The sequence below is a fragment of the Natator depressus genome, chromosome 27 (assembly GCF_965152275.1).
Source record: "Natator depressus isolate rNatDep1 chromosome 27, rNatDep2.hap1, whole genome shotgun sequence".
Taxonomy (NCBI): Eukaryota; Metazoa; Chordata; order Testudines; family Cheloniidae; genus Natator; species Natator depressus.
Genome location: NC_134260.1, coordinates 8,118,379 through 8,138,890, shown reverse-complemented (window position 1 = coordinate 8,138,890; position 20,512 = coordinate 8,118,379). Strand labels below are relative to the sequence as shown.

Here is a 20,512-nt window from a genome sequence, read left to right as displayed (position 1 = left end):
TTCCTCCCTACAATTGTCTTTAGATCCTAACACTATCCTGCAGATCCATTAGGGGCTTAACTGTTACTGCTTCAGGATTTCACATCATTCATATTTTCAGACAGCACATTTCCAATCCTGAAGTGGAAGCTAACAGAAGGAATTTCTAGGTCTTGCGTGTAAGCCTCCCCCTCTGCTGCCAGTATAATGAATTCCTCCTAGGGATTATCAGGCAACATTCCACACATCCTGCTCAGTGCTAGAGGACACGTGATCACACACCACACTCTTTCCATTGGTCAACACCAGCTGGAACATCCTGGGGCCCCACACATTGGCCAGAGAGGACGACTTTGAATGAAAGAAGAGACCCAGACACTTCGGAATGATTGGTGATGGATCCACCCTCCCGCCAACTTTTATACACCATCTCTTCCTCATGCAGCTTGCTCTGAAGCAAGGAAACGGATGTAGCCAAAGAGGATGGTATTCCATGCAGCCCTCATGGTGCAGAGATCGTAATGCAGATCTTTGGGACCTGGCCTGAACAGAACAGCTACAGTGTACCATGAAAGAGGACCCTGAGGAGGGGCACCAGATAAAGCTGCTCTTCTGATAAGAGTTCCAGTGCCACAGGAATGTGCTCTAGACTTGTTCTCTAGTTCTGTGCAAGCCAAGCCTCTTCCTGACTCACCACCCCACCCTCTCTGTGAACAAGTGTAATTAAGCACATGAATAATCCTGCAGGGGGAGCATAACTGCTTGGTGCCTAAAGGCCACATTTCCTGTGGCTGACGCCCTCAGCATTATCTCCAACAGCCAGGCAGTCAGAACTAAACAACAGGTAGGAGGCTGGTGGAGAGTTGCACAAAAGAGCAGAGTGGGGGTGATAAGACAACTTCAAATGGGGCCCCTACATGGAAGTGATAAGGGTGAGTATTTTTACTGCCAGGTAAGAGCCCTCCAGGACAGCAGACTTTGAGGTGTAGGCTCCAGCAGCGACCACACGCCTGTTTTATGCAAACAGCAATCTCAGAACATGCTTCATTATTTCTTAGCAGCTATTTTTAGTGCTGCAGCACGCAGGAGGTCCAACCAAGGACCAGGGTTCCATTGTGCTAACACTGTACAGACGAACAAAAACTGATCACCATCCTGAAGAGCTTACACTCCAAGCAAAAGAAGAGACAAGTGGACACAAAACTGAGAAACAAGGTAAAAGTGAGAGGATTACAACCAGTCTGTTTCAGTGGTACCAGCACACCACCTGACTAAAGAGGCCTCACAGCAGAGGAGAGTTTTAAGAAAGGATCTGAAGGAAGATAATGAGGTGGTCTTGTCAGCTTGTGGATGTTTATGTAGAGCTCCTTCATAGGGTCAGCACAGGCACCTAAGTTTTCTTTTTCCTTTTGGAAAGCCAAACTGGCATTGGCGTATTCTCAGCAACAATTCCTGATTTAAACAGACAACCTAGAACAAAATGAAGTCTTCCTACCACTGTTAAACTTTACTATTTATCTTAGTCTTCAATCTGGCATTGACTGATTCTCTGAAGTAACAGGAAACTCATCACTGCATGGACTTGCCTGCTCTGAAGGGATCACAGAATTCTATTCTATTGTATGTCTGTTGTTCCCCATCTATTACTTGGCAATCATGAAAGGCGGTAAATAATCACTGGTCAGAGCCAGCCACTGTATGATCTAAAGCACCTTCAGTTATTCAAGTCCCATATCCTTACACTGCTCTGCTAGTGTACCTCAATACCCTGCTATTCTGGTCCTTAGCAACTCCTGTTAACTGTAGCAAATTATGTAGTTAAGTTTTATGATGAGGTGAACTGTCATTCAAGGACTAACAAGAGACCCCAAACAAATGTATTTGAATTCCAGTCTCAAGAGGTGAAAATCTAGTATAAGTTACCTGTAGCACCATGTGTGCTTTATAGATCAGACTGTCAGTTATTTGGTATCCTGTCCATTAAGGATTGGTATTGGTAATTTAGTATTGCTGTCCATTATCCGTAGGTTTTGCAAAATTAGATTTTTTAAGCAATATTTTTAACAGATGACATCAATGTTTATTTTTAAGTTTTTAGATTTTTAGCAATTTAAAATTTCACTTTGTGGGAAATTATGCCCCCATGTCAAACAATTATTTAAATGACAGCAGAGACAGAATCAAAATGATAAATCTTTGTAGCCATTAAAACGCAAACTGTCAACATAATATGCCGAAATATATAAAGGAAACAGCTTTAATCAAACTAATAAATTCTCAAGCTGGATTTTTCTTATTTCACCTATTTATTAACACTAGAAGCTTTCAAAAATATTCCAAAATAATTGGAAGTTGTCTGTTTTGGGAGCCATATTCCAAAACTGTGGCAACAAGAAAACATTGGTTTTATTTAATATTCACCCCCCAGAAGGAGCTCGCTAAACTATGGTTGCTTAAAACCCACTGCCTCATGAAGGCAGAAATATTAATCTCTTCTGTGAATTTATAAGTTAAAATAAATTAACAACAACTATTTTGGAGCCACATAGATAGAAACTCTCACCAACTGGAACAAGTGGCAAAATTCATGTATTCCTTGGGTGCCCCTAAATTTTGCTCCAGTTTTAAACTTACCAGCCCCTATCAGCAGGTGCTCTAGGGTAACCACCAGTATGAGGAGCTAGAGGAGGTCAGTCCAAGTGTAGCTCACAGTACTGTAAAGCAGTTTGCAAAACCTCATCTTTAATGTGTAAGTATTTCCATAAATGACTAGAGGATCAAGCTAGACCAACCTACACTGCATGATGAAACCCACAGTCTCTATGGCCTACATTTCTGTATTAAATAATAAATATTAAGCTCTTCATATAGTTCCCATCCATAGATCTCATAGTAACATTTATTCCCATTTTGTGGGTAGTGAAACTGAAGCACAGATTAATAGCCACTTTGTCCAGAAGCATTCACTAGTATTGTGCCCCTCCATCTGGTTGTGCAATCAAGACATTTTTGCTAGACGGAAGAAGGTCTGAGAGAATAAATTTCATGTCTTTAGAGTGCTTTTCACTTGTAAACCACTATATAAATGTTAACATTTATTACAAGGGTCTCTCAGGGGAACCCTGTTCAAAAAACATGTCCAAGTCACCATATCTGTTAAACCCAGACCCCCTGAAAAAACCCTCCTCACAGGCATCAATTCTCCAGTAAAGCCCCACTAAGAGGCCTCATTTCAGGAGGCCTATGAAGTGGGAGCTAACCAAACTGTGCACCATGCCTTAAAGAGCTTCCAGACACCGTGGTCTATGGCTCTGTCTTCCAGGGCACCCCCCAAAACAACATGCACTACCAGTATTTGCAGACACGTATCTGTAGTATCTAGCTGTGTCTCTCTCGATCTTTGGCACGTACCAGTCTGTCAGTCCCGGGCTCCAGCTTAACTTCAGCACTAGGGGGATGGGATGCATCATCTACTGCAGTATCTGGGGACAACGCTTCACCAAGGACTATCAGCCCCTAGAGGAAAGAAAAATATAAGAATTATTACTATAGCACGGTGGATGGATTTCTTTGGTCTCATGTCTCTTCCCCTTCTTCACACTCCAAAAACCTAAACCACCACACCAGGCTTGCGTGTCCACAGCATCAGTCAAACAGGATGCCAAACAGAATCCCTGCTGCCTAGATTTTCATGTCATCTAAGCTAAACTGGTGCAGATCCCATGGCTTTGACCCATCCATAGCATACAGTTAGCTCCCTCTCAGGCAAGGCTGCTGAAATGCTGCCCCCTCATATATGCAGTGCATCAGAGAGGAGGAGTCAGCTAGCTGTATGTGAGTAAATACAAAAAGAACATTTCAACGGAGTGGAAAGGGAATTGTTTCTTGTAATAAAGAAAACAAAGTGGAACCTCCATCACAGCAAGACAAAGGGGAGGGCAAAGTCACAACTGTGCCAATGCAAAGGCAAGAAACCCTGGCTAAAAACCCCACAACCAACTAGGAGCTCAGAGCAGATTTTCACCATGGATGCTGCATTCTCAGAGATCAATGCAGGAAAGAAACACACGGATATTTAAATAATCAGCAGCACTACAAATCCAGTAGGGCATGGCAGGGTGGAGAGGCTTGTTTTATCAGGGTTCTAATGATATCTATTCTCTCCTGTTTTTTTCCCCTTTTACCCCATAACACTTGAGGTTTAATCAAAGGCCAGAACTATTCTACCTCTATGCTTAGCAGATGCTAATCATTCATCATGGCTATACGTGCACTAGGAGTTGACAAAGATGACCTATTTAACATTCACCGGGGGGGGGGGGGGGGAATGACCTTTTGGTAAGATCTAACTGGGAAACAAGAAGGGGAGGTGAGGTGAGGTACAAGGACATTGGCTCCTATATGTGCCACACATACCCCAGGTAAACATAACTTAAAGGTGACAACAAGAAAAAGAAACTGGAAACAAAAGGATAACAGTAGTGAAGGGGCAGCAATAATGAACAGAAGGATGATAAAGCTGGTGACGATGGTGGGAGCATGTGGAGAGCCTTAAAAGCATAAATATACTCTGAGGTAAAGGCAAACTCGGACAATGGTCGTTGGTCATGGAGGTGACTGGTCCTTCCTTAGGATGCAGGCAGAGCTACTTGGAATGAAAACATTGGACACAGATCAGCCACTTGAAGGCCCCAGAGGCTGCACTACGTGTTGCCACACAAGCAATCTGAGCTCGTTTTCCAGGGACAAGTCAAGGCCATTAAGGCTCGGGAAAAACAAAAATGCCCCCAAGTCCAAAGAATAACTGTGTGGCCATGAGTATGGTCCCTTATTATTGCTATGTTATTTATTTATTTTTTTAACCACACACTTACACTGGCTGCACTTTTCCACATCAAAACTCAGGCCCAAACTTCACTGCCATCATTCCTCCCTCCCTGCACTCCTGGATCCTGTGCCAACACTTGGATCCTCTCAGACCCCTCCACAAGCCCTAGCAACAACTGCATCTTAGCTGTATTGATGGCACTGATCCCGTATTTGAGCCTTTCTGGGAGGCTAATATCATGGCTTGAGGGAATAAGATCTAAAACAGCAGTCCACTGAGTTTCCAGAAAATCATGGTGGCCACCCATAATCCAGTAATTAATGTACGTAAAAAACACGTAACGAGATAAGTATGTTTAAATAAAAGGGGCAGATGGTTTCTCACTAGCAGTTCTGTCTGCTCCATTCTTCCATCTCCCTCCTTCCTTATTACCTCTAAGAAAAACTATCCAATGTCCAGGGTGGATGTTAATTTATTAATGTCTATGGTTTTCTGGGAGTCACAGGAGGGTGCTGAGCTGAGAAGGGATGGGGAGATGCTGGCTTCTGGAATTCTAGAAATGATTAAATACTGCTGTGCTTCTTCCAGCCTCCCTAAATGTTGATCTACCCAGAGTGACCCATCACCTTCTGTAACCCGTTTCAAACCCACCCAAGGTTGGGAACCAGCAGCAGGGAGGTAGGTCAGGTAGGGGAAAACTGGCAATGGTGAATGGTGTGTTGGAAATCCAAAGGAAGTCTTTTTCTTCTCCTAGCACTCATGGATTTGTGTGCCCTTTGTTTTGCTCAGGGAAAGCAAAAGTGAGGAGTCGGGGAAAGTCAGAGTTATGAAGGGCTTTACTAATCTTCAGTTCATCCTGAAGAACACCACAAGAGGATGAGCAAAACTGTTCTGTGCATTCCAGGAAAACTGCAGTGCTTTAGCACCCTGGATATTTATTAATAGTAACTGATTTGAAATTTTTTTTTTTTTTTTTTTTTAATATCAATCATTTCATTCTCAGTACCTGAATAGCCTCTCAGTTGAACCTGCCATTGTACTGTTATCATCAGACTGAGCGTCTCTGTCTTATACACAAAAGAGCTTTAAGAATGCAGCTCACCATGTGGAATGTAGGGGAGAGAGAGCCTGCTATTTTAAAATAAAATTTGATGTTTTAAAAACCTTCATTTAACACTTTTAAAGTATATCCTGTTTTTTTATGCTTCCATACAGGATATTTATTGCCAACTCTGACCTTACATTCACTCTCAGGCACTATAGCCTGAATTGGGCTGTGGGAACTGGCTAGATTTCTTTCATCACAAACCTATGTAATTTATCACACTATCAGAAGGGCACCCTTCCTTTAGATGGTTGGGTATTTTATTTTACTTTTTCAAACCTCAATGATTTACTCTTCTTTGTAATAATAGGTAAGGATTAGATCACTAATTGACATTACAGTTCAACTCCTCTTTAAAGCAGGAAAAGTAGAGGGAACCACGTGAGCTCTAACAGGGACTTAGAATTACTTTTTTTAATAGCACCCAGAAACATGCTAGGCACTTTACAAACAACAAATTTGATGGTTCCCCCTCCCATTTACTAGTTAGTTGGATTACTTCTTCCCCCTGCAGGTTTTATTACTAACTACGGGGTTAACTGGCACCCATCTGCACACCCAATCTGAGAACACGACACCTCCCAGAAGCATGGTGCTCCTACACCTGGAGCATCAGCCAGCCTCGGACAAGATGACACTGGGTGGGAAAGGGGCACTAGAATGCAGAGTTGTATCAGAAGAGCCACAGTCTTAGACTGAGCTCCTCACACGGAGACTGAAGTCACCATCTTCACACCCTAGTATAAATCTGATCCACTGAGCTAGCCCAAGCTTTAATAGGAGATGTGTATGTGGAAACTGCGGCAATCACTTTTTCTAGCAACAAGCTCCTCCCAATAACTGTTTCAGAATGATGCCCTTCCAACCATCATTCATAACAAAATCCCTAGGTTTCTTCCAGATTAGCAACTCCAAATGGGCCACATAACTGTGTGTGTGGGTGGGGGGTTACACTACCACCATGACCACCAAGTAACTAGACTAAGAACAGACATAGTATAATAAACCCATGTGTCTGAACTGAGAAACCATTTGAACACAGAGTGCAGAGGTAAAAATTACTCCAGCCCCTACCTGCTTTCCAAGAGGCAGTTTTACTCAACCTCTTTACACTTGAGTCAAGCCCGTAAAAGCAGATACTTTCATGCAGAGATCTTAAAAAACTTAAATTATGCCTTACTACCCCTATGTGAGATCTCTTACAAGTAAGAAAACTTGAGAGAGAGAAAATTCACTGTCTCCCCCCACACCCCAGCAGAGTACTCTGTTATCAGTAGAGCCAGTACACTACTGTTGCAAGGAGGGGCAAATATTTTTGAAAAAGAATTTGCCTGTGTGCCAACAGCTATATTCATGGGTAGCGTTATCACTTTCTCCAACTGGGAAAACCTAGCAGTGGGAGGGATGCCCAAGAAGGCTTTAGGAAATGAAGACACACACATGCAGTTTACTTCTAAGCACATTCACCCCCCCGCCCCCAAACATAATACGCAGACACAATATGTCCAAAATGAAGATGTGACACTGTAGCCCATATTTTTCACAGTTGTGTGATTATGATGCAATTTATACACAATGAGTCGTGTAAGGTGTCATTGGAAAAGCTATGATTTGCTGAATAGGATTACCCATTTATATGCATGTATCATTTTTGTATCCAAAGTTATGAATATTGACTATGGATCTGTATTTCAAATGTGCTTACTCTGGAAAACACCCACAGGTAGCCTTTCAGGTACAACAATGGTAAAGCTTGACACTGCCAATGGCTGATCGAAGACAACGGGCTATGGAACAGCTTAGTGCAGCGGTTCTCAAACTGTGGGTCGGGAGGGATAGCTCAGTGGTTTGAGCATTGGCCTGCTAAACCCAGGGTTGTGAGTTCAATCCTTGAGGGGGCCATTTAGGGATCTGGGGCAAAAATTGGGGACTGGTCCTGCTTTGAGCAGGGGGTTGGACTAGATGACCTCCTGAGGTCCCTTCCAACGCTGATATTCTATGATTCTGTGACCCCAAAATGGGTCATGACGAGGGTGACCAGATGTCTAGATTTTATAGGCACAGTCCCAATATTTGGGGCCACATCTTACACAGGTGCCCACTGCTCCCCACCCCCATCCTGATTTTTTCACACTTGCTATCTGGTCACCCTAGTCACCTCTAATATTTTTCCGCCCATGTGTGGAATAAATTTTGTTATGTGCACCAAGGTAATGTGCAGATGTGTGCCACCAGTAGAAACAAAAAACCTAGATACAATATATTTTTTTAAAAAGTTACCAATATGGATAAATTACTCCAACCAGTACAAGTTAGGCATTTTAGAACTCACTACTCAAAGAATTAAATTTAAAGTGTAAGAGAGAAATAAAAATTATGAAATGCATAGACCAGTCAAAAAACTAAAGCAACACACTTTGAAAGAATAAAACTAGAGAGACTATATGTGCATTGCAGGAAATATCAAAAAGTAACAACAAACAGTGTTGGGAGGTGTGTGACACAGAGACTGTGTGTGTATGTGACACAGACTCTGTGTGTGTGCTGGCTGCTGGGGAAGTTTCTGAGAGATGCCCATCCGCTATCTCTTCAAGGCACGCACTGAAGGCTCTCCTCCTCCTGAACCATGTCCCCCCGTCCCCACTCTGCGGAGATGGGGTGCATGGGCAGGGAAGAGACAAGAGTGTGCGCGCACACGCGTTCCTGGGGAAGTCTCCGAGAGAACGTACGCTGTCCAAGGCATTCGCTCACCTGAAGGCTTGTTCAGACCTCAGAGCTGAGCCCTGTCTCCTCTACCCTGTTCTGTGGAGATGGGGTACAGGGGCTTGGGAAGGGGGACACCCTGACATCAGCACCCTCCTTTCCACCACCACCACCTGGCTCTGCACAGCCAGCAGGAGGGTCCCAGGAGCAGCTGCAGGAGCAATGTCGCTGCAAAGCAGCAGTGGGGGAGGGGCACCTGAACACACACTGCCGGCTGGATGTGCATGGCTCTGCTAATCAACTGCGTGGCACTTGACTCGCTCCTGGATGGCCACCCAAGCGCACAGCTTACAAGGAACACAGCTTGTGACCCCATTTTAATGGGGTCACCAGGACTGAGACTTTCTGGGGCTCAGGGCTGAAGCCAAAGCCCGGGGCCGAGTTGAAGACCAAGCCCCATTGCCCAGGCCAAAGCCCACTGCCTGGGGCTGAAGCCCTTGGGCTCAGGCTTCAGTCTCCCATCTTGGGGTCGTGTAGTAATTTTTGTTGTTAGAAGGGGGTCGCAGTGCAATGAAGTTTGAGAACTCCTGACTGTAAACTAGGGCTGTCAAGCGATTAAAAAAATTAATTGTGCAATTAATCACACTATTAAACGATAGGACACCATTTTTAAATATTTTGGATATTTTCTACATTTTCAAATATATTGATTTCAATTACAACACAGAATGCAAAGTGTACATCTCACTTAATATTTATTTTTGATTACAAATATTTGCAAAGTAAAAAACAAAAGAAATTGTATTTTTCAATTCACCTAATACGAGAACTGTAGTGCAATCTCTTCATCATCGAAGTTGAACTTACAAACATAGAATTATGTACAAAAAGTAACTGCATTCAAAAACAAAACAATGTAAAATTTTAGAGCCTACAAGTCCACACAGTCCTACCTCTTGTTCAGCCAATTGCTCAGACAAACAAGTTTGGTTACAATTTACAGGTGATAATGCTGCCCGCTTCTTGTTTACAATGTCACCTGAAAGTGAGAACAGGCTTTAGCCTGGCACGGTTGTAGCCAACGTTGTAAGATATTTACATGCCAGATGCGCTAAAGATTCATATGTCCCTTCATGCTTCAACCACCATTCCAGAGGACATGCATCCATGCTGATGACAGGTTCTGCTCAATAACGATCCAAAGCAGAGTGGACCGACACATGTTCATTTTCATCATCTGAGTCAGATGCCACCAGCAGATGGTTAATTTTCTTTCTTTTTCTATAGTTTCCGCATCTGAATATTGCTCTTTTAAGACTTCTGAAAGCATGCTCCACACCTTGTCACTCTCAGATTTTGGACAGCACTTCAGATTCTTAAACCTTGGATTGAGTGCTGTAGCTGTTTTTAGAAATCTCACATTAGTACTTCCTGTGTGTTTTGTCAAATCTGCTGTGAAAAAGTGTTCTTAAAATGAACATGTGCTGGGTCATCATCCGAGATGGCTATAACATGAAATATAGGGCAGAATGCGGGTAAAACAGAAGAGGAGAGACACAATTCTCCCCCGAGGAGTTCAGTCACAAATTTAATTAACGCTTTTTTTTTTTTTTTTAAATGAGCATCATCAGCATGGAAGCCTGTCCTCTGGAATGGTGGCCAAAGTATGAAGGGGCATACAAATGTTTATGTGCCAGATATGCTAAATACCTTGCAATGCTGGCTACAAAAGTGCCATTCAAAAGCCTGTTCTCACTGTCAGGTGACACTGTAAATAAGAAGCAGGCAGCAGTATCTCCCGTAAATGTAAACAAATTTGTTTGTCTTAGTGATTGGCTGAATGAGAAGTAGGACTAAGTGGACTTGTAGGCTTTAAAGTTTTACATTGTTTCATTTTTGAGTGCAGTTATGTAACAAAAAAAATCTACAATTGTAAATTACACTTTCATGATAAAGAAATTGCACTACAGTACTTGTATGAGGTGAATTGAAAAATACTATTTTATCATTTCTACAGTGCAAATATTAGTAATCAAAAATAAAAATATAAAGTGAGCACTGTACACTTAATATTCTGTGTTGTAATAGAAATCAGTGTATTTGAAAATGTAGGAAAACATCCAAAAATATTTAATAAATTTCACTTGGTATCCTATTGTTTAACAGTGTGATTAATCGCGATTAATTTTTGAGTTAATTGTGAGAGTTAACTGTGATTAATCAACAGCCTTCCTGTAAACGTTTCAGCCAGCCTGTAATGGCTGCTATGACTCAAAGCCATGTACCCAGACCACATGATACTGAACTCCATTTTGGCTACCTGTATTTTTCCACAAACTGGGCTGGAACAAAGGGTTGCCGGTATATGGTAAAGCTATATAAGGCAGGGTGTGACATCACTGAGGGGCCTCACTGCCCACACAGAGAACTACTGAAAACACCTGAGGAACAACAAAGACTGAACTGGGGGAAGTGCTGGTCCTGGGCTAAAGCGATTTCTAGCCTGTGTATGGAAACCTGGTGGACTGCTTGTACCATCAGCCAGGGTGAGGAATTGCTAATTCATATCCGATCTTTCTAGTGTTTTAGGCTTACTTTGTGGTTTTGTTTATTTACTAGGTAATCTGCTTTGATCTGTTTACTATCACTTATGTAATCACTTAAAATCTATCTTTTGTAGTTAATAAACTTGTTTTTTGTTTTATCTAAACCAGTGTGCCTTTAAGTGAAGTGTCAGGAGAAAAACTCAACCTGGTTAACACAAGTTTGCTACTAGCTAGGCCTACAAGCCTTTAAACTTCCCCATAAGTACATATAGACTTAATGTATTTGTTTGTTTTCCAGCATACAGCTTACTACGAAGTTTCAATTCAACCATCCAAATATGGTGAAAACACACCAGACTGATGCTGGGCTGGCTTGACAGCACTACAAATCTTGTAAAAATTGATATTCTGAATTTAACTGCTCCGTCTTCCACTATTTACTTCACAATTCTGCCCTATTTTGAGACAACAAAATTCTGCAGTTTTCTTTAAAAATTTAGATTTGGAATAGAAATCTGGAAGTACAATTTTAAATGCAAGAGTAAAAAAAGGAATTCAGGACTCCTTCCGCAGCAACCATATTTTAAGCCTCATTCTTGTTCTAGCTCAACTTATGATCAATATGGAATCAAATTATGTTGGCTAAGTAACCAAAAGATTCTACTGCTGCTCCGAACCATTGTTCAATTTTGTCCTTGTGTGGTTCCAGATCCCCAGAGACCATGACGATAGTGTGATCTGCTCATAATCTATCAAGTCCATCTGAAATAGTCTTCAATTGCTTTTGTAATCTTAGGCTCTCTTTTTCTGAAGTCTCTCAGTGTGTAAAATGCTTGCTATGTTCTCCTCTTCCCCCCACACCCCTGCAATCAGCTATGTAGAGCCTGATGGCGGTTGCAGAATTTTTGACTGAATTGTATTATTTTGACTGGTACCTTTTACACCCACACAAATTTAGGATGGTTTCACCTGAGATGTTCTTTTGTTGTGTGAACAAATGACAAAAGACTTAGTCACAGTTTGCATTCTCAGATGGAATCTTCAACTTGGACACAATACTGGGAGATGATTTCTCACTGAAAAGAAAATCTTAAGAGCTCAACATTCTTTAAGTCGAAGAGATGAGCTAGCCAGCTTTATATATAGAACCATATTAGATTAGCTGCTCATCTTGCAGAAATTTAACTTACAGAGGGGAGTGGGTAACAGCCAATGATAGTTGATTCCACCCACTAGCCATGCTCTTCGCTTTAATCACTTAGGACTGCATCCAGTAGATCAGCAGTTCTCAAGCTATTTACCATTGTGGGTCGCAATCCACACTATACACACACACACCCCCGTATGGCCCTAAGGAAGTCACGTGGGCTGCAGCTGTATGCTGACTGGGCTGAAAACCACTGCACTAGATCCATCTAGATTTCTAGAGACAGTTCCATAAAGATTTGGGCTGTTTTAAATATGGAGATAGCGCTATGCAGCGAATTCCTACATACTCAAGCAGTGTTTTAAAAGGATTTCCACCAATACAGAATATCTACACTAGGTATTTGCACTACTGATGTACATCAGGACCAAAACCCTAGTGTAGACAAGCACCCATTCCCTCAAAAGGAACAAGAATCAGTGTTTCCTTTGGACTTTCAGAAGAATTAAGTTTTTCATTCACAGGTTCAAGCTTATACTAGAAACACCAGGCTCTAAAAACCTTCATACATGACATTTTCATGTAAATACTTCCAAAAGACAGACAGCTAAGGGAGGTGGGGGGGGGGGGGGGGAAGACAGGGAAACCCAATAAAATTCAAAAACTCATTGGGTTGCTTTTTTTCCACAGCTCTGTCTGTGGGAGCTCTCTGAACACTGCTGGAGACAACAGACACAAGAGTGGTAGCTACAGAAATCTGGGAGCATCCTGGAAAGATACTCCTTCTCCAAGCCCTGAGTAGCTCCCCAGAACAAAACATAGAGGCTAGGGCTTTTGCACTAGGGTGAGACTGGAGCTGAAGTTACTTGCTCAAGATCACACAGCAAGTCACTGATGAGACAGTGGGTACTCAATCTGGTGCCCTAGTCCCATGCTCTAACCAATCATTCTCGTTAGAATACAATATGTATTGTGGTTCTGAACACACAACAGGGGTGTTACAAAAACATTAGAAATTGCCATTACTGAAATAAGCCAAGTTTGACTCATGGGCAAAAAACTTAGTTTCTGCAGAACAGACTATTAACATGCCAACAGGTGGATGGTATTCAGCAGGGCCTGGGCTATGGTTTCCTTCCCTTTAGAGCAGAAAAAGATACTAAAATTGGTCAAATTCAAGAGGGTATATTAGCCACTGCTGGCCAGAAAATCTCTATCTGATACAGAGATTGCAGCTATTCCTAATGAAAAGTTTCCTGTATCACAAGCGTAAGTAGCTCCAACTCATGTTCTCTGTGGACAAGAAACCAGGCACAGTCTGTGCTAGTCCTAAACACTGGGAGCCTCTAGAACAAAAACTGACAAATTGCTCAATGTTGGCTCACCAGGGATCCTACTGAATTACTGCACCTGCAGCACTTAGTACAACAGAAGAGAGAAGAGGACCTGTCGACAGAGCACCTCTTCAGTAAATTACTTCATAGGCACATCCCATTTCCTTCTCATTTCACATCCTCCGTTTACCCAGAGAACAAGTTATTCCTGGGGGAATTCTGTACCACTGCACACATGCAGAATTCATGTCCCCCGCAGATTTCTTTACTTCCCTGCAGAAAAGTGACTTTCTGAGGCGGAAGCAAGACTAAGCTGCAAGATGGTGATGTGCCCTCCCCAGCAGCACGGGTGTGTCATTTTGGGTCCCCAGAGCAGCCAGCGGAGAAGTAAATCACCGGGGGAAGGGGAGGGGGCTGGGGACACCCTGGCTGGTGGCTCCTACCCTGCACTGGGCTCAGCTACTAGTCCTGGCTGGGTGGGACAGGCCTTGCTCTCTCTCTGAAGAAGTGGCCAGGACCGGGTCAGACCCACCCCCAGAAGCCTCCCCTGTCTGCAGGAAGCCCCGCAACCTCCCCTCTCCCCGCTTTTTGTCCCCATCACTCCTCAGGCATGTAGAGAATGGTCACTATGGGGAGCTGCTCCCCCATCCACCCAACTCCTATGCATCTGCACCCCCGCCCCCCCACAGAGCTGAACGCCTACCCCTCCCGATGAGTCTCACACTCCCTGCATCTGGAAGTATCCTGCACCCACACACACACACCCCCGCATCCAGACCACCCCACGGAATTTTTTTGGGGGTGTGTGTGGGGGAGGACAACATAGAATTCCCTCAGGAGTATGAGTATAGAAAGCAGCAGCGCATGCAGAAGCTACCTCCTCCTCCTACCCACCGATATATTATAGCTGTGACCTGGAGAGTTCATCTCCATGGTTGAGAAGGGAGTTTAGTTTCCGATGCATCTTTGCTGGGACTGCCATCAAGGTTCCCAGTTGTGACAGTCTGTGACATGACATGTTCATCCACTGGAAAACGGACTGAAACCGCAAAGTTGCACAGAATGAACAGAAGTAATTGTGACAACTTCTGATTAACACCACCACAGTTCAGATTTAAATCAGAGCCACTGTCCTAGAGGTGAAAGGCTCAGTATCTTTCACAGTCCCAAATCAGCATGATCCAGGGAACAGGACACAGGGTCAGGAGATCTACTGCCAACTCTACGCTGATTCATTGTGTCCCTTTAGGGGGACGAGTCACTGCATCTCTGTGCCTCAGTTTTCCCATGCATAAAATGGAAATGATAATTACCCTCCTTTGTAGAGCATTTTGATATGTAGAGATGACCTGTTTTACATGATTACTACTCATTTTCCTCATTTGACATTTGAATGAGATCATTTAGAGGCATACTCTTACTAAGCACTTTTCCCTAATTCCATGGGCTTGAAAAATTTACCAAACATATGCTAGAGAACTAAACCCCTACCACCTAGAGGTAGATTTTTATTTATTTTTTTTTTTAAAAAGACACAGGGAGGGGGCATACCGACATAGTCCAGGAGCAAATGTCCTAACAAGAAAACCCAGCCTCCTTGCTACTGCCAGCTATTGAGAAGGGGGAAGTGTTGGCATTTCTGCCACAGAGCTGACTCTGGGCCCTGCCTGAAGGTTCTTCCCCATCTCTCCTCTTTATCAACTTCCAAGTAGTACTGTATGACTAATCAAAATTTCCATCCCAGTAGCTCCTGCAAGTGAGAGGAGAGGGGAGAAGAATGGGGGATGACGGGGACGGGACAAGTTCTGGCAAGTATAGATAAAAATGTATTTAAAAATAAATCCATTTTTAAATACGTTTTGATTAAAATTAAATATAGTTTGTATTTTTATAAATTATAGGTTTAATTTAACACAACTATTTAAAATTACATTTGAAGTTATGACAACCTATGTTAAGGCCTACGCTTACTATAATCTAGTAAAATAATTTAAAATAATATAAAGCAGTATGTTTGCTGCCAAGATTTTAAGAAACTCAAATCACTGAATTGATGGAAGTCACTGGCTAAGCACTTGGAACCAGAGCATACTGAAGTACTAAACTAGTTTTTGACAGCAGTAGCCTCTTCTGCAGGTAGAGAGAGAACATGTTCTTCGTTTCAGTTTATTCAACTAGTTCAGTCCAGTGACTTCTTAACTTTGAATAAACTAACCACAAAGTTGAAAAGGAAGGAAAGCTTATTTTCCACTTCCAATCTCTGAATAAAAGATGTGAGAAAACGAGAACCAGTTCAATTCACTAACCACAGATATACAACCCTTTGTTTAAAGAAATCAATTTTATATGTAAAACATCTTTTGACAAACTTTCAGATCAACTTTTTTCCTTATGTATCCTGAACATTTGAGTGTGCTTTACTTAATAAAACATTCTAAAATGCTGCTTTTGCATATTTAATTAAATTTGAATATCCATCCAAATACAGTTTGACACAATAAGAAATGTAACATTCTAACATAAAAAAATGTAAAAATTAAGAATCTAAATAAAAGTTAAGTTCTAGAATTGCTAATAAATATTTGTAAATACATATCCTTCCACTCCACTGCCATTTCTCTCCCCCCTATCCTGGTTAGCACAAAGAAATACCACATTTAGTGTAAACGCTATATTTAGCTGCAAATCAGCCTGTCTGAATGGTTACCAACCAATCAGAATCAAATCTTCTTTTGGAAAATAACTAAGTACTTATGCTTAGCATAATACGATTAAAATTGATTATTTAAAATCAAGATTTCCTGCTTGTTGATCTAAAAATCATGATTAAAATTGGTGACAAATCCTTTTGATTTAAATCACCCTAGACATGCCAGGCTGTGGGTAAGCTGTCACTTAGTACAGAATGGTTACCACATCTAGAGTCTCTGCACTAAATTTATTTGAGCATAAGCTTTCGTGAGCTACAGCTCACTTCTGTTAAACACTGCAATACTTGGAGCAGGAAAGGCACTTGATTCTAGTCTACACAATTATAGCAGCTGTTTAAATGCACCTCCCATATAAAGGTACTTGATTCTAGTCTACACAATTATAGCAGCTGTTTAAATGCACCTCCCATATATATGTCCCCCTCACCCGCTAGTCCTTGGAACACCATGTGATTGCAACCAGAAGGATAAGAGATGGATGTAGTTTGTGTCAGACCCACTGAATGGCACTCAAACTAGTAACAACATTAGGTGGCTCCCTTGGCCAGGGGCAAAGTATGTTGCCACTCCAGTAACCCTTGCCCTTGATGCACAGAGAACCTGGGGCCTGAACAGAACAAGTCATCAGACCACCAGGCCTGACTGGCTGCCTCCATTTAACCTGCTGTTTGTCAAATGTATAAATGGATGCCCACACAAGCAGCGGTCCACATTATGACGACTGAAAGAATAACTCCAACGCAGCAAGTAACACACTGACGCTCATACTGGGGTTTCCCAATCTAGAGACCTGGGTTTGCATGTGAATGGGTATGAATGTCCACACACAAAGAAAAAAAAGAAAGACTTCAACTCACTTGGAACTACTGATCAACATTCAGGAGAAACCCAGGGCTGGAATATCTGTGGGTACATCGTACATTAGGGTCTGAGGTCCACCAGCAGAGGTGGATGGGGGTTTTGGGTTGGAAGAAGAGGAAATGCTACAGATCAGAAGTAATAGTAGAGCTGACAAGAGGCCCTGGACCCGACTACTGGACAGAACTGCATAGGTTTTGGGCAGAATTGGAAGGTGGAAATTCACTCAGCACTTAAAGTCCGAACCTAGAGTCTCATTTATTTTCCAGGAGTACTAAAATTAGCTCCCAAATTTTTTTTTTTGGTGGGGGGGGGAGGGGGAGATGAAATTGAGGAAGTGGAAGCCCTATGGAAATGCTATCTCAAGCAAAATAGGAAAAGCTGCACCGCCACAGACATTTATGCTGGTCTGCACAGTGTAAAGAATATTAGCTCCACTCCGATCATGCAAAACACACAGCCTGCTCTTCTCTAGGGCAGATGTCTGGAATGGGATGACAAATCCTCCATCTCTCCCATTTACTTCCTGCTTTCAAGTTTAAAATTTTCCATGAACATGGCTCCTAGTTTGCCTCTAAAGTTACATTTCACACAGACCACTAGAGCCTATGTAAAAGCACAGTGGAAGTTTTGTATAAAAGTCAAGTATGACACTATAACCCACAGGAAGCAAACTTATGTCAGTCTGTTTCCAAATAAAAGCAGCTGCACTTAGACCTGAAATATCCCAATTGTAGTATTTTCTTATTAGAGTCTCTTCCTCCCCATTATCTCCTCTTTCAACAATTATGTAAGAATCTCTCTCTTCTTTTTTGACCCTTCAACCCCTTGAAATGCTACATATTTCTGCTGACTTCCCCCGGTGGAATCTTCCCCAATTTCCAAAGCCCCATATATTGATGCTATGGTATTTAAAAGTTTGTGTCATCTGATAAGAGTCTAAAAAAAAGTCACATCCTTTTGGGCATTAAGTACAGATCAGTTTCTTCTTCCCCAGAATTCTCTTGCTCTGCTTGTCTTTATACTCACCCTCAACTACTCCCACAAGAACTCACTATAACAGCTTTCACACACTGGCTGCGAAGGTAACAACTCTCAGCACCAGCCCTGTTCAACCGTTATAATCACTGGCTTAAGTGATGCAGCCATCTTTATGCTCTTTGTCACCCCCAGATGAAAGAATTGTTCCTGACACATGTTCAAATTAATTTTAGAACTAACCACATTTGTGCAATATGCCTAGTGGCAGCAGACATATTAAGCCTCAGCATCCAGAACAATATGTAATATGCATGCACACCCCGCTCTCTCTCTGAAAGGAAACAGCCATTGACAAAAAACAAGCATCCCCAAATCCCTCCATTCTTTACCTTATTAGCACGAATCTGCTTGTAAATATCTGTTTGTTGTCGGATTCGGTATTCCAGGTCTGAGACGTGAGCTTGGAGCCAGTTCCAGCGACTGACTATAGCTGCTCGGTCTGCTGCCCATCTCCATTCTGACCGTCTCCTCCTGAAAGAGGGAAAAATACTTTTGAACACAACTCCAAACACACATTGACAAAGCTTTGTTGGGTGACTCAGAGCAGATGCATCAAAAGCTTAATACTAAAATGGCATGAATACCCTTCTCTCAAACACAATGTTAATCTACTGCAGAATTGCAGAGACCTCCTACTATGATAGATTACATTGTTCATGTCTGATGTTTCTAAAATAGGCTTCAGGGCTTCCTGACCTGTAAGGAAAAAAGGAGACTATACTGTTAAGTTTCGTACTTTAACAAGTACAAAAAAAATCCAGATTAGAGGTGATGCTCTGTGTTCTTATAATTCCACACCACTCATTCAAACCTTCAAGCATGATATGGATATCTAACCATTACATACTGAAGTGAAGCTAATCGTATTTCACTTAAACCACAGAACAATTAGATGGCAACACCTTTTGGTTACATCCAACACAAGCTGATTTAGAGGTGCCATACAGAGGGTCAAAGCACACCAAACCCGTTTGCCCTTTCCCTAACTCCACTATCCCTGAAATGAACATAATACAGTACTGGAAGGGCATGCACTTCTCTCTACTAGACTGTGTAATCCACCACAGTATTTTATAATTAATTCATTTACAAAACAAAACTATTACTCTGTCACCACTATATACACAAGACAGAAGAGGAAGCTACTTACCTGTAACTGAAGGTTCTTTGATTTGTGTGTTCCCTATTTGTATTCCACTGAGGGGCTATGCATGCGCACTATGTGCCTGGAGTCTGAGAATTTCTGAAGTAGTATCCATTGGTCCACACATGCGCCCTGGCTTGCCTTGTGCTTCCATCAGAGGCAATAAAGGGTAGGGCAGACTGACCACGTCTCCAGTTCCTTCTCCACTGCGAATCTGGCAGATCTGTAGCAGAGGGAAGTGGAACCAGATAGGGACCACACACCTGTAACAGGAGGTTCTTTGAGATAAGTAGCCTCCTCCTCCTCCCAGAGATGGTCCCTATTTGCTGTTTACCTGTGAAGCAAACAGGACTCTGACCAGAGCCCCCCAACTTAGTGAAGATGTTGCGTACTACCAAATTGTGACGTTCCCACCAGTGATCCATCGCAAAATGTCTGCTGAATAAGTTCATGAGTACATTGTGTCCCTGGAAGATTGGCTGCGGACAAGAGGATCCAGTGGTTGACGCACCAATTCCAGATATTGATTGCCTCTGCGCATAGCACGGATGATCTTGTCCCTCCCTGTCTGTTGATATAAAAAACAGCAGTGGGGTGTCTGACATGATGGGAGCAGACGAAAGGAAGGAAGGCTTGGCATGCTGTTCTCACTGCTCCAGGATGTTTAAGTGCATCCTGGATTCTCCAGGAAAGAGACTGGAGCCATGTCTGGAAGCAACAAAGTTGGAGTCGGGCGAAGGGGGTCACATAGGTACACAAAGCCATTTGGCTGAGGAGGGACAGGCAAGTCCTGGCTAGTACATATGAATTGTTCATGAAGCGAGTTATGTCGTCATTAATCTCCGGAACTGTTCGCAGGTTAAGTAAGCTTGTGCTATGACCAAACTTATGGTAGCCCCTATGAAATCCAGAGAGTACATAGGGTCTAGGATCGATTTTTCGAGGTTGATGCTGACTCCAAAGGAAGAAAGAAGATTGAGTAGCACGGAGGTTGACTTGTGGGCTTCTTGCCTGGACCTCATGGCTAGGAACCAACGGTTGATATACAGAAACACAAGGACACCATAAAGTCTGAAATAGGCCACTGTGATGGAAATAACTTTGGTGAAGACTATG

At 42.5% G+C, this 20,512-nt stretch overlaps 1 protein-coding gene across 4 annotated transcripts in view; it reads right to left on the bottom strand.

Moving 5' to 3' along the window:
- KANSL1 (KAT8 regulatory NSL complex subunit 1) overlaps window positions 1–20,512 on the bottom strand; it is a 169,247-nt gene that overhangs the window by 28,240 nt on the left and 120,495 nt on the right. For all 4 annotated transcript variants that reach the window (XM_074940509.1, XM_074940507.1, XM_074940511.1 and 1 more), the window contains exons 3-4: window positions 18,582–18,723; window positions 3,391–3,495 (exon numbers count right to left, since the gene is read on the bottom strand). In XM_074940509.1, the coding sequence (XP_074796610.1) occupies window positions 3,391–3,495; window positions 18,582–18,723 (247 nt within the window). The remainder of the gene's footprint in view (window positions 1–3,390; window positions 3,496–18,581; window positions 18,724–20,512) is intronic.